General features: G+C 48.6%; 5 protein-coding genes across 5 annotated transcripts; 3 read left to right on the forward strand and 2 right to left on the reverse strand.

The window, feature by feature from the left end:
- Positions 1 to 661: 661 nt before the first annotated feature.
- Positions 662 to 2,771, forward strand: N7503_010718 (amine oxidase; the record flags this gene model as incomplete). The annotated part of the gene is made up of 3 exons (XM_057070264.1): positions 662 to 718; positions 771 to 1,202; positions 1,257 to 2,771. The coding sequence occupies 3 exons, from the start codon at positions 662 to 664 to the stop codon at positions 2,769 to 2,771; spliced, it is 2,004 nt and encodes a 667-aa protein (XP_056916875.1).
- An 830-nt stretch (positions 2,772 to 3,601) lies between these two features.
- On the reverse strand, positions 3,602 to 4,094 carry N7503_010719 (uncharacterized protein; the record flags this gene model as incomplete). Its single annotated transcript, XM_057070265.1, has 2 exons — positions 3,602 to 3,840; positions 3,896 to 4,094. 2 exons carry the CDS (start codon positions 4,092 to 4,094, stop codon positions 3,602 to 3,604), a joined length of 438 nt encoding a protein of 145 aa, XP_056916876.1.
- A 769-nt stretch (positions 4,095 to 4,863) lies between these two features.
- Positions 4,864 to 5,418, forward strand: N7503_010720 (uncharacterized protein; the record flags this gene model as incomplete). Its single annotated transcript, XM_057070266.1, has 1 exon — positions 4,864 to 5,418. The coding sequence occupies one exon, from the start codon at positions 4,864 to 4,866 to the stop codon at positions 5,416 to 5,418; it is 555 nt and encodes a 184-aa protein (XP_056916877.1).
- A 1,921-nt stretch (positions 5,419 to 7,339) lies between these two features.
- pld2 (putative phospholipase D (PLD)) lies at positions 7,340 to 11,733 on the reverse strand (the record flags this gene model as incomplete). Its single annotated transcript, XM_057070267.1, has 4 exons — positions 11,422 to 11,733; positions 10,989 to 11,364; positions 8,076 to 10,939; positions 7,340 to 8,026 (listed from the first exon to the last, which is right to left on the reverse strand). The coding sequence occupies exons 1-4, from the start codon at positions 11,605 to 11,607 to the stop codon at positions 7,340 to 7,342; spliced, it is 4,113 nt and encodes a 1,370-aa protein (XP_056916878.1). The 5' UTR covers positions 11,608 to 11,733.
- A 1,419-nt stretch (positions 11,734 to 13,152) lies between these two features.
- On the forward strand, positions 13,153 to 13,732 carry cyn1 (putative cyanate hydratase; the record flags this gene model as incomplete). Its single annotated transcript, XM_057070268.1, has 3 exons — positions 13,153 to 13,173; positions 13,221 to 13,660; positions 13,711 to 13,732. The coding sequence occupies 3 exons, from the start codon at positions 13,153 to 13,155 to the stop codon at positions 13,730 to 13,732; spliced, it is 483 nt and encodes a 160-aa protein (XP_056916879.1).
- Positions 13,733 to 13,778: the final 46 nt, after the last annotated feature.

Raw genomic sequence — 13,778 nt, forward strand, 5'->3', positions numbered from 1 at the left:
CCAGGATTGATGAATGACAACTGATTGTACGCTGAACTAGGCTACCATAATAAGAGGGGCTGCAATAAGGAGTATCGCTGTTGCCAGTTGCTGGCTTTGACTAATTCCCTTGTATTTAGTTTTATCGTGAATCCATGCCTGTCTGGATCGTCCATATGGCCACCGCCACTATATGGTGTTTCGAGATCTTTTTTCCCATATGGATTCTGAGCAAAGAAGACAAGATTGATAGGAGAAAGTCAAGTTACCAATGGCCCCCCTGCTACGAGTCTTCTATGCAACTTGGCAGTTACCAATTTCTGTGCAGGGAAAATAAGAATGGCAGTAATTCATTCGTCTAGAATTCAATTTCCCTGTATCTTAACGAATCCATGTAAATAATCAGGTAAATGGGGGGGGGGGGGGGTGGTGTCAGCAAGGTCCGTCTAAACTTAACCTTAGCGAATACCTCGCATCTGCGGGGCAATTTTAGTGTCGATTACCGGCTATTCTTATACTTTAGGGGACATTGGCTTTGATAACAAAACTCCCCGCAGACTTGAAAGCGTACCTTATCTCTACGAGAATTATAAATTCTGACTACTTTTCTTCACCTGATGAAGAACCTTCCAGTAATTAACCTATCAACATTGAGAAGATCGCGGAGATCCCTATATTCGTAATGCACAACTCGAAATCCCACCCATTCGATCCCTTGACCCCAGTGGAGATCACTCAGGTAGCACATCAACCAGGCGCTATTGAGAACATTGCTCACATATTAATTGCAGGCCGCAAAAATCGTGCAAGATGGATTGCCTGGAGAATTGCCCAACTTTCGCGTCATCACACTCCTGGAGCCACCGAAAAGTGAAATGCTTCAATTCCTAGAGCAGGAGCATGATGGCAAATCACACGTGTCACGACCTACCCGAAAGGCCCGGGTCCAGGTCATCATCCGGACCCAATCGGACTCAAACGAGATGGTCGAGTTGATTGTCAATCTTGATCAAGGTGTGGTCTGTAGAAAGGACCATCTACCAGGGAAGCACCCGTACATAGATTCTGCTTATATGCAGGCAGTTGAAAGTGCCTGCAGAGCTGATCCGAGAATCGAAGCTGAGATCCAGAAACTCAAGTTACCAGAAGGCAGCACTGTTGTTATTGAACCGTGGGCATATGCCACTGATGGAATGAGCGATATGACCGAGCGCACGTCGATGGTAAGGCCAATACTTGCAGAAGCAGTTCTACTGGCCAGCTGACGGATACCGTAGTGTTGGTTCTATATGCGTCTTTCCGACAATCCAGACGCCAACTACTACGCGTATCCTCTAGATCTATGTGCAGAGGTATCGGAGCAACTGCAAGTCACCAAGATCTACCACTTGCCCTCATCGGAAGATGACCGTGTTTCCGAAGACGCACGGCCTTATGACCACAATAAGGTCCATTCGGCCGATTTGAGCGAATACCACCCTAGTCTTCGACCGCCACCACGCACTTCTACGAAGCCGTATCACGTCGTTCAACCACAAGGGCCATCTTTCAAAACCGATGGCAATCTTGTGTCGTGGGAGAAGTGGACAATGCGCGTGGGGTTTAACTATCGCGAGGGACTTACTCTTCACGATATTCGTTACGACAATCGCAGTTTGTTTTACCGGATGTCGCTATCAGAGATGTTCGTGCCTTATGGCGATCCTCGGTCTCCATTTCCCCGCAAAGGAGCTTTCGATCTCGGGAACGACGGCGCCGGCATCAACGCAAATAATCTTCGTCTCGGCTGCGATTGTCTTGGTGTGATTAAGTACTTTGATGGTTGGCACAACACCATGACCGGCGAGCCAGTGAAGCTTCCCAATGTGGTTTGCTGCCATGAACAGGATGATGGTATTCTTTGGAAACACACCAACTTCCGGACTCAAAGTGCGGTCGTTACTCGCTCCCGGATTCTGGTCCTGCAGACTATAATTACCGTCAGCAACTATGAGTACATTTTTGCGTTCCACTTCGGTCAGGATGCATCTATCCACTATGAAGTGCGGGCTACGGGGATATTATCTACCTGCCCCATAAATATAGGCGATAGCGTCGGATATGGTACCGTCGTTGCCCCTGGTGTTCTAGCACCCTACCATCAACACCTCTTTTCTCTTAGAATTGATCCTTCCATCGATGGAATGCTAAACTCTCTACAAGTCGAAGAGTCACACGCACTACCCATCGATAACCCCACAATACACAATCCTTTCGGAGTTGGCTACACAACAAGTTCCGAAATTATCGCCGAAGAACGCGGACTAGATCTCGACTTCTCCAAGAATCGAACGTTCAAGATCATTAACGAAAATGCTGCTAACCCTATTACTGGTACGCCGGTAGGATTCAAGCTTCTTCCGTGTTACAGCCAGATGCTCCTCGCCCATCCACAATCCTACCATGCCAAACGGTCTGAGTTTGGCAGCCATGCAGTTTGGGTGACTCGATACAAGGATGATGAGCTTTTCCCTTCTGGGCGACACACTATGCAGTCACCTGGCGGAGAAGGAATTAGTTCAGTTATTCAGCAGCGGAAGGAAGACCCCGATTGTAAGACAAGTGTCCGAAATGAGGATATAGTCATCTGGCACACCTTTGGATCGACACATAATCCCCGCATTGAGGATTGGCCAGTTATGCCATCGGAGAAGATGGTTGTTGGGTTGAAGCCGGTAAATTTCTTTACGGGGAATCCGAGCTTGGATGTTGCTGTTTCTACTCAGGAGAGGAACAGAAGTGTTTTGGTTTGAAGTCTACGGATTGGAGGCATGGCGGAAGACCAATAGGTACTGCGACTATTTTCGAAAAAGGTGTCTCGATGTTCATGAATCTGAACTAGACCATATCTAGCAGATATTTCGCTTGTTTGTCTTGAAAATTCTGATTATCACAAACTCCTATCATCAAGAGGTCCAGCTCCATGGCCCGGTAAACACGATTGCGCAGAGTATCTCCCCGGTTTGCAACCCGATGATTCATAGTTAGGTGGACAGTAAAGCTGAGGGAATGAGACTACCTACTACATGGGGTCTCGGAGCATTCGAATGCCTAGGTGATTTTGAAATGGGCAACATGGATACTAGCACTTCCAAGGTTGATAAAACTTTCAACTTTCGAGGATGGGTTTCAAAAGAGTGACTGAGTTTAATTTGAAGCTAACTTTGAATATCAAAAAGACGACCGGTGAACGATGTTGAATCGTTGGACCAGTATTAGAAACCACAAACAAGAGCAATCACATCTGAACCGAGCCAAAAAATGGACCAGCGATTGATGATTTAAACATGAGAAACACGCAGCAATGTCTCGCACCCTGAAGGTATCCGTATAAAATTCCAGCTATACTAACTGGGATATGCCATCATAAAGAGGCTTTTTAGCCCCAGACGGGGGGACACATTGGTACCTTTGGTCCCCATCGTCAAGGTCTGAAAAGCCTCTTTATCAGGGCATATACCAGCAACTATCGTCGCAAAGATATATGGATAATCCTCGGGGATGATACCTAAGAACTCAAGTCAGAATCTGATATTGAAATCTGGTTGGCGTAGCAGGTCCTGTACTTACCCGAGGGTATTTACTAGAGCGTCCCTAAGACGCGCAGGCGAATGACCACAAGACGCGTGGTCATCGCATTCTTACCACTATCAAGATATACAGCACCCATGATGGCCTCCATGGTGGTGGCCATCAGCCGCTCGTTAACAACGCCCTGGGACGAAGGGTTTAGCTGTATGTAGGCATCTATGCCCAGCGAGAACCCAATTTGGGCCAGATTTTCATTTGTGGCCCGCGTGTTTTGGGCCTTGGTCATGATGTCTTTTCCTCTATCAGCAATGACACAGTGAAACAACACAATAAACGTGAGACTGACGGATGGATGCTTCATCTTCATAATGCAATTCATAAAGAACAAGCCTCAGGATAGCATCACCGATAAGGGCAAGCGGCTTATTGCCCTCTCTGGCCATTGTGGCTCCAGCAGCCTCGAGTGCCTTCCTCAGAAGAGCCTTATCGTTGAACTCGTATCCTAAAATGGCTTCCACGGCGCGAATACGCTCAGCCGTAGGCATTGTAGGCATGTTCTGGGTCCAGAGCTGGATCAATGACCAAGATGAAAGACAATGAACGGGAAACCAAGTTCAAAGACAGATGAAACAAGGAAGAACTACGAATGTTGACTGGAGAAGAGAAAGACGGGCATGATTTCCCTAATATTTATAATGCGCGCTTGTCGCCCCCGCTTTCCCAACTGAACCTCGTGTTGGGAAGTGAGCCTCGCTGTGATTGCGCGGCTGCATATTACGGCCACGTCGACATGCAGTGCCACGCATCATCAGATACTCACTGGTTGAGAGACCTCGAAAATCGCGCAATGTGTATCCATGCAGCTAGGCAAACGAAACTGATAAATGCAGGTTGCGCGAGCCAACAAGGCGAAGCACAGAGATGTGGCTGGAAATGGAGATTATGCTCTCACTTCCGTCCCTTCTCTTCTACGTAATCGATGAGTGTGAATTCTGATTTCCTGCTGACGGCATAAATCTGCTATTCAAAAAGCCAAAGGTGGCCAAAAATCATAATAATCTTTACCAGCAGTCTGTTCATTCGTCAGATTTGAGGGAAATGAGAGAGGCACCTGAAGGAAGTGCTAGGCATTTTGTGGAGAGGTGAGAAACATGATTTCCCTCTACAAAGAAGACTTATCAAGCTGAAGAATCCTTCTCTAGCATTCTACCCATGTATCATGGACCACTGGTCAAAATCAAAATCAAACCGGGCGGTCGCGAATATGCATGTTTTAAAAGCCTTCTTTGCGCGAAATCGCCTGTCTTCTCAGCAATGTTTGGGGGCCAATTCCTAGAGTCCAAGGAACTGACAGCGACCGTGGAGGAAATGGACGGTGTTGTCTCTGAGCGAAGTTTCGAGGCACTTTTTCAATGGTTATACCTTCACGTTGTGAAGTTCGGCATAGAGGATCCGACGGAGCATATTTCGGCTTCTATGGAGCTTGTGAGGCTAGCAGACAAGTACAGGATCGTTGAACTTGAAGATGAAATGGCGCAATATATCAAGGACATAATGATTATCACCCCCACTTGGGGTCGACACTTCGACACTAACACTCACTATTTGACCTCCGAGCATGTCATCTCAGCCGCAGTCTTACATCGAGAGCATCCGGTACGACGCCTCTTCGCTGCAGCTTCAGTTGAAGGTTATCTTCGAAGCGAATATCATAAGTTCGCCGATTTATATGAAGACTGTCCTTGCTTTGCCGCTGACCTTCTTCGAGAGGTAAGAATGGCATTGAATGGGGTCAAACCATCCAAGTACACGGAGTTCAAAGACCCTGTTAGCGGAACAATGATTGAGGTGAACCAAGACCATGACTAGTTCTTGATAAGTGGCAATGAAAAGCATACCCGAGAGATTTGTCTTTTTGACAACCATTGACTTTGAGGACCAAAGAAGTCAATTGTTGGATGACCTCTCGGTCATCTCATACATCAATGCTTATCTCAAAAGAAGGCCTTTTGGAATTTTATCTTCCAGTTTTGCTCAAATAATTTTTGGTGCGAGATAATGGGAGCAATTAGACAATCAGAAACCTTAGTAAGAATATTGTCCACTATTTTGAACCACTATTCACTTCCAAAGTTGAATTCTCTACCTGCTTCGTAAGATCTATTTTCTGTCCACCTTCTGCCTTTTCTGTTTGTCATCATAGGCGACATTTTTCCAAGGTTGTTAAACTACTTGATGCACAGCACACCCTACAATAAATAATAGAAAAAGGTTGGCAGAAAACGCTGTATTCCTATCAACAAGCACGACCAACAAGAAGAAGTATCAAGTAACCAGACAATCCAAAACCATCCAATCAAAGCAAGAAACCATCGAATCCACACAAGATCCACAAAGAGCACCATCAATCGAATGTTTTCGTAAGTACTTTTAGTGAGGCCCCCAAGAAGTCGACAGGAAAGCAATCAACATTGTCCACCACTTTCTATCATCCCCTGTTACCTAGACAGTCCACGAAAGTCGAGAAGATCGAGACCAAGCCATCTCTGCAATTTGCAAAGCGGAGAAGGCATGGTAGATTGAGCCGGAAAAGAATGAAATGGACAGATAACGTCATAGCAAATGGAGTTTGGTCATGTTGGGAGCATCGTTTTTGTGTCGATTGATAATGTTCTCATGAGTATGTTGTGTAGATCAGACAAAAAATGTGTTTGAGCGTTTCATTGCCAACCACGCTGGTGATCAACGGGAACAGATCTAGCAGTGGTATTTGGTTGGATGGCTGAGTGGGGGCGTTCATGTAGAAAATTTACATGATAACGCAGCCACCACCAGGGGAAGCTGTAGACGTATGGTAAGTATGATGTGCGGATGAATTATGTATGTAGGTAGTAGAGATGCCATACCCTTAACGATAGCAGAGTTGCGGATCTGAGTGGCAGCCATTGTAAAGATGGTTGAGTTGCTTGAAAAGCGAAAGGTTGTTTGAAGTTGAGTGGATTGGAAGGTGATTGAGTAGTGGATGAAGAAAAAGTTCTAGTTGGGGAAGATTCGTCGAGGTATATATATTCGATCTTGGGATAGGAGTAGGGTGTGAATTTCATGAAGCTGGTCGGATGATCTGGTACTGTGAAGCATTATTCCATTGAGAAGTGGAGAACAATACATTCGAGGGATTGATGTGGAGTATTTCTTAGGATTGTTCTTGTTGGCAGGTTGATTTTCTTAGTATTGTTCCATCCCGGTTGAGGGTGGCGTTCCAAAGTGGGATGTTCGATAACGACTAGCGAGTCAATTCGAGGACGCATTGTCTATGCTGGCGACTTCAGTGAAGTACGTTAATAATCGTTAATATTGTTCTCAGCAGAACAATATTAGTGCAAACGAAGAGGCGCGGGGCCATGAGGTCGTTCTCTTTCTCTCGAAACGCTGTGGCTACGGGCATGTCAAAGGGAAGACCCGATTAGCAAGATTAGTGGGAGGAACAATACTAAGAGAATGAAAGAAGCCTACGTTGGACAACCACGAATTGGGTTATCAGGGGAAATCATTAGAAAGAACAAAGAACGATGCACTGCGCTTAAAGCCAAGTATTGTTCTTCGAGAACAATACTAAGGATGGCTTGGCAGGCACGTGTGAATATGCTTAATTTTTGAGTTCGGTTGACATGTTTACGATTGCAAGGGACCGAAGATTGGCAAATCTCGCTATTTCAATTTAGATGGAAAGTACAGATCTCGAAAACGCATGTTCGTGAGTCGTGTCAACATGATAAATCCACCACCCATCTCAAGTGTAGATAGGCTCAGTCAGCTCGTTCAGAGTCAAACCAGTCTTCGCAATATCCTCCTCGCCGAGGAACATCAAAGGCATTTCCACCAGGGTACCTTTGACCTGGCTAAGCAGTTCTTTGACCTGCTTTGCGCCATCGGGACCAGGGGGGAAGTTGTCGCGAACGACGTGGCCCCACTGGTATCGTGCCGGTCGGCCGAATTCGCCCTTGCCTTCAGCCTCCCTATCAGCTCCGTGGAAGTAGTACTCGTAGAATTCTTTGTAGGTGGACCAGTTACGCACGTTGTCATCGGGGACAGCGTGGAAAACCTTACGGAAGACATCGGTGTTGGTGTGGGCACGTGAGTTCCAGAGACTTTGCAGAGGCTCAGAGAGAGGATCAGAGACGATCTTGCTTTCTGGGCAGTCAAAGTCAAACTGCTGGGGGACGCCAACGGGCTCGAAGTTAGCATCCGGTCGCTGGTAGTCTTGTGGGGGCACAAGTCCCAGGTGCTTTCGCATCAACTGGCGACGGAGAGACGAGGCGAAACGACTAGCAGTCCAGGGTCGGCCGTTCATAGTCGACTGGATTGGAGTAAAGTCTTCGATGACAAGTGCGATCTCCGAATCATGTTCTCCCAGCTGTGAACGATCGTTCAAGTTCGCCGATCCGCAGATGACCACGCGGTCGTCGGCAATCATAACCTGTTTTGATTAGACTGGTTGGCTGTAATCGTTCATGAATGTTACATACCTTGGAGTGCACATAGAGCTCCTCGCTCACAAATGCATCAATCTCTGCATCGGGGTGACCGTTCCACGGCACGTTACGAATATCCTCTCCACCCAGCATATAGCATGAGCTGACACTATCCCAACGTCCAGCACCAGGTGCCTTGTTACCAGGATCCTGCTGGGCAGCATGCTGGTATTTCTGGAACGGAGCAGTGGGATCGAAAACACTCCGAGGAGCAGAAACAGGAGCAGGAGCGCTCTGTTGGCCATAATTGACAGGAGAAGAAGCATTGTGCTGGCCGTAGTTGGCAGGGGCAGGAGCACTCTGCTGACCATAGTTGACAGGAGAAGGAGAATTCTGTTGACCATAATTGGTAGGCGCAGGAGAACTCTGTTGGCCATAGTTAGTAGGCGCAGGAGTACTCTGTTGGCCATAATTGGTAGACGCAGGGGACTGCTGGCCATAGTTAGTAGGCGCAGGAGTACTGTGTTGACCATAATCGGTAGACGCAGGGGACTGCTGGCCATAGTTGGTAGGCGCAGGAGTACTCTGTTGACCATAGTTGATAGGCGCGGAAGCATGTTGGTCGTATTGATGGCTGGCATCACCATAGTTCACACCACTCTGGTGTTCCGCAGCAGCCATAGCGTTTCCGTTGTTGATTCGGTCATAGTTGCGAAGGTTATAGAATCGAATGTATTCCATGGGGTTGTAGCCCTCCTTGGCAATCAGCTCCATGATACTGTTTCCTCCACGATTGATCGAATTGTACTGGAACTCCATGATGGCTCGCGTGCCAAGGGTTTCATCGTCGTGAAGATCTCCAGCGAAGCAGGGGATCGAAGGAATCACCACAATAATCTTGTACTTCTCACCGGCGCGAGCAGCACGCAGAATACGTTCCACGATAGCAGCACCAATCGTGTTCTTCACCGGATGCTGGTGGCCACCGGTAGCCGTAATGAAGAATTGGTTTTCGATGTAGACAAAGTGCAGACTGTTCTTGATGACAGCGGCGTAAGCGTTGGCAATGGAGTGCTCCAAGGGGCTACCATTGCTCCACTTGGTACAGCTTCGCACGACCTGGCATGACATATGGCCCTGGCTCTGCGATGCAGGACGCCCGTAACCGGTCAAGCGATCTTGGTACTGATGAATCTGGCCAGCCAGCTGACCACGAAGCGGGTTGACATATTTGTTAAACTTTTCCTCGTAGCGCTTCGGCACGAATCCACGCTCTCCGTCAGAGTGCTGCGAATTTGTGTACTGAGAATACTTATCCTGGTAGTGCTGCGGCACGAAGCCACGCTCGCTGTCATGGTGCTGTTCATCAAACCCACGAGTAGCAGAATGGGACTCTTGGCCCGAGTAGTAGGGTGCCTGAGCCTGCGTCTGACTCTGAGTTCCCGACGCCTGATTCTGAGGTGGGTAATAGGAAGGTTGACTCTGAGACTGGCCATGGGGCGCGTAGTTGTCAGCAGATTGGGCTGGTAGCTCTGAAACATTGGACGTTGCGGGTGGGTAGTAGGATGCCTGTCCCTGCTGCTGGGGGTGGTAGGGCGTGTTCGCAGGTGACTGGCTAGGAGCAGGACCCGGGGGCGGAGGCGGGAAAGAGTCTCCAGTGTAAGAGTACTGAGCGGACCCATGATCCTGGGGAGCATTGCTGGAGTATGCAGGAGGAGGGGGCTGGGTGTTGGAGGGAGTTTGGGATTGTCCTTGGGGAGGATAATCGGTCTTTCCGGACTGCCAGGATTGGGAATTTTGCTGTTGCTGACCCTGCCCGGGATTCTGGGGTGTTTGACTGGGATTGGGAGGGTAGGTAGCAGGCTGATACTGCTGATAAGATGGAGTTGTTGCCTGCTGCTGCTGCTGCGGCTGCTGTTGTTGTTGCGACAGCTGCTGGGGCTGTGGGCTGACAGAGGACTGAACTGCAGAAGGATGGGTACTTCCTGCTTGCCACGAGGGCTGGTTCTGCTGGCTCTGCTGGCCTTGGCTATTAGGGGGTGGAGGGAAAGTGGGCGCACCTCCCGTCTGAGCTGGGTACTGCTGCGACGGTTGCTGAACCTGTGGGCTCGCCTGTCCAGACGGATACAGATTGGACTGCTGTTGGCCGCCCTGGTGCTGACCAGAAGAAGAGGTAGGTCGACCATACAGAGCCAGTCTTGCGTACCGTGAGTCGTTTTTAGATTGGTACTTGGCATCATAGATAAAATTCCATCGCTCAACGAAGTGGCGGCGCAAATCCTCCACCGCGGCACCGTGCAGACTGATCGAGATATCAGACCATCCCATGCGAGAAGAAACCCGTCGGTCCAGCTGATTGCTCTCCCACTGAGCGACGTTGTGGAAATCCAGGACGCGAGAGTTGTTGTAATCCTGGCCTGGGAAGACCGTTTCGTTCAAATCCTCTGGGTGAACATCAGCGATTGCGTGCTGGTTCGTGTCCCAGCGACCAAAGCACAGGTCTAGTCCACCCATAAAAGCGATATGCCCATCGATCAAGCAGAGTTTCTCATGATGTGCCCAGTATAGGATCATCTCGTCAGTCGCACCATACACGCCCTTCAGGTTTTCCTTGTTCATTCGGGTCAGACTGGCAGAATCCAATGTCAGGTGCTGGAATGCATTTGCGATCTCAGATGCCACCTCGTGTCCGTCCGGCAAATGGTCGGGATGACGGAAGACCGCGATATTGGGGTGAAGGCTTTCCAGAGCCTTCTTGGTGTGCGAAGAAGAGAGCGTCAATGCTTGGGTCACCTCCTTGTAGACGATGATGTTCACACGCACACCGCGCTGGGCAGCTGCCTGCAGCATGCGATCCAGTCGGTAATTTTCATTCTTAGTCGGGGGTCGTCTGAGGTAAAGCTCGGGAGAGAGCCACCCTATTTACCTGTTAGATGCGGACCCACACCGGAAGATCTGGGGACTTACAATCCAAAATCCAAATGGACTCTCGCGCATTTTCGAGGGCGCGAGACACGGCCCAGAAATAGCTGGCGCCGTCCACATACCACTTCACATCGTTGTGCTCTCGGGGTGGTGCGAAGCTACCGAACCGATGCTCGGTGGTCGGGTTGGTGTGGCCGTACTGGGCATAGGCCTGGGGATCGATGGTGTTACCGATTTTGGAAGCCCATTCTGAGCCATACTCGGTTACAGTACCCTGGATCTTACCCAGGAAACCGGAAAGTTTATCCTGCTTCTGTGGCTGTCCCTGGTACTGATGTTGTTGGTGTTGTTGGTATGGAGGATTGGGCGTCTGACTGCTAGATCCATATTGCGGGGGCTGATTCTGATCCTGGTGCGTCTGCGGTGCGGATCACTATTAGCTATATGTTGAAAATGGAGGGTGAGGTTACCATACTCCTTGCGATCCCGACTGATTGTAAGTCTGGTTGTAGGGCTGAGCCGGTTGACCCGGCTGCGATGAGCTCTGGTGGCCCTTGTAGAACTTCTTAAAGGTGTCACTTAGACCCCTGGAGGTGTCGCTGAAGCCCCTCGAGGAGTCACTGTAATGACCATAGGCCAAATCATCATTCTGCTGCGACATAATTGTGTGAGAGGATAATGGGGGAAAAGAAATAAAGAACTGGGATGCCTGGGCGGGGATTGTTTTATGAAGCTCCCGATGCCCCGCTGCCCAGCCACGATGGAGTCGTGGCTGTGTCGTAACACGTATAGCGTGTGTGAGCCGACAAACACCAATAATAAATTCGGATGGCTGATTTAGGTAACAGATTCGGTTTAACGTGTCTGTAACACTTGATGATCTGTTCAGGTGCCGATGTCTCGCCACATGTACAGTACATGCACAGCGTGATGAGATCGGCAATTGCCCCGCGTCAGCTTAGATTATTTCCATGACCTGCAAACTGTTACACATTTATTTCAGCATTATCTTCATGAATTATCCAATTATTCTTCAAGCAATAGCAAATTTGTAGTTCAAGAATGCGTTCCTGGCATTCAAACAATCAGTCTCATTGGTTCGTAAAAACATTACATCATCGCCGATCGCGCCCATATCGCCCATATATTTCCGGACGATCAACAAAGAGTAGTGGCAATTTCAACAACAGTCACGCCTTTGCCCAGGGGGCTTTCTTACCAAACCAGGACGCACACAATTATCCAGAATAATCTTCGTCCATTTCAACCTGATATCGCGTATCCCGAGGTCCCTCAACTGCTCGGTGTGGTCATGGGTGTTGCTTGGTTCCACCAGAGGAACAGGGGTTCATTCTAAGGTTGAGGCGAGACCTAGCGAGAGCTCCAGAATCTGTGTGATAGTATGGCGCCAGAAAAGGGATCCATATATGCGGTTCCTGAAGAGCCGGCTTCATCGTCGCACCATTCCCAAATCAATTTGGGCGCGTGAGCAGCCGCAAGCCCGATTGGTCCGTTCGACCCATTCGAGTCGTCGTTCTCCAAAGTTATATTGAACATAGAAATCGGAGTACCCCGTTGACTTGACATGACTGAATTGATTTATCAAATTATAATCTTGCAGAAAAATCGACTGCCGTCATGGTACGAGAGCTAGGTCTGGATTCTAAATTCGTCTTGGGCCCCGGCTCCACTGATCGGCCTTCAACCCGTCAGCGATCATTCTCAGAAAAGCGATTGTCTTATCAGCGCTTAAGGCCATGCATGAGTCTTAAATGATACCTGCATCGAGATATGGGTGGGTGATTTCGTAAAGATGATGAAATGTTTGCAATATTGGGGACAGTAATACTAGCCAGAGGGTTTCTGACTGCGATTTACGCCTTGACGTGCAGTAGCTTGGAGTGTCATGTATTCACCTAGTGACCTGCTTGGTTTTGCGTATGAAAAAATACCTGATGAGAAAAAAGATACTATGAGCTCCAATCGCCATGACCTTGTAGCCGAACCAGACTATGCGTGAATCGACCGAAGATTTCGTGGTTGAAGACTGCTAATCATGACGTTACCCGCGTTATACTGGTAGAACATGCATTTCTTTGAAACAGAATCCCCGCACTTATATGATACCCCGCCTAGATAAGGACACATTAATATTTCCTGCTTTCCACATCATTTCTTTCCGATCCTAATTGCAAAATCAATCACAATGTCTCTCGCAACCTTGGATGTATGCATGAGCCTCGCCTGACTTGAATCCTACGCTAACTCCAACAGACGTCGCAACACCCTAATCTCCCCGCCTCGGCGGCCACCCTATTCTCCGCCAAGGCAGCAAAGAAGTTGAGCTTCGAGGAAATCGCGTCGCACATCGGTCGCAATGAAGTTGCCGCAGCCGCCATCTTCTATGGGCAGGCCAAAGCATCGGAAGAGGATATCCTGAAGCTGTCTGAGGTGCTCGACATTCCCCAAGCTCAGCTGGCGGAGCAGCTTGGTGGATTCCCGGACCGAGGCCGAACAGTGGAGATGCCACCGAGGGAGCCTCTTATCTATCGGCTGTACGAGATTGTGCAGAACTATGGATATGCTTATAAAGCGGTGCTGAATGAGAAGTTTGGAGACGGTATCATGAGTGCTATCTCGTTTTCGACGAAGGTGGAAAAAGAGACAGATGCTGATGGTAATAATTGGGCCGTGATTACTCTACGTGGAAAATGGTACGTTGGACATCTTTGCTGCTTGATTTCTTTGTCTAATAATTTCCAAGGTTGCCTTTCTCTCGATTTTGATATCGAAATGTTGAGCTCGGGTGGAGTAGTAGGGGAATTCGATTTA

The sequence above is a fragment of the Penicillium pulvis genome, assembly GCF_028828015.1.
Source record: "Penicillium pulvis strain IBT 33274 chromosome Unknown scaffold_8_segment0_segment0, whole genome shotgun sequence".
NCBI lineage: Eukaryota > Fungi > Ascomycota > Eurotiomycetes > Eurotiales > Aspergillaceae > Penicillium > Penicillium pulvis.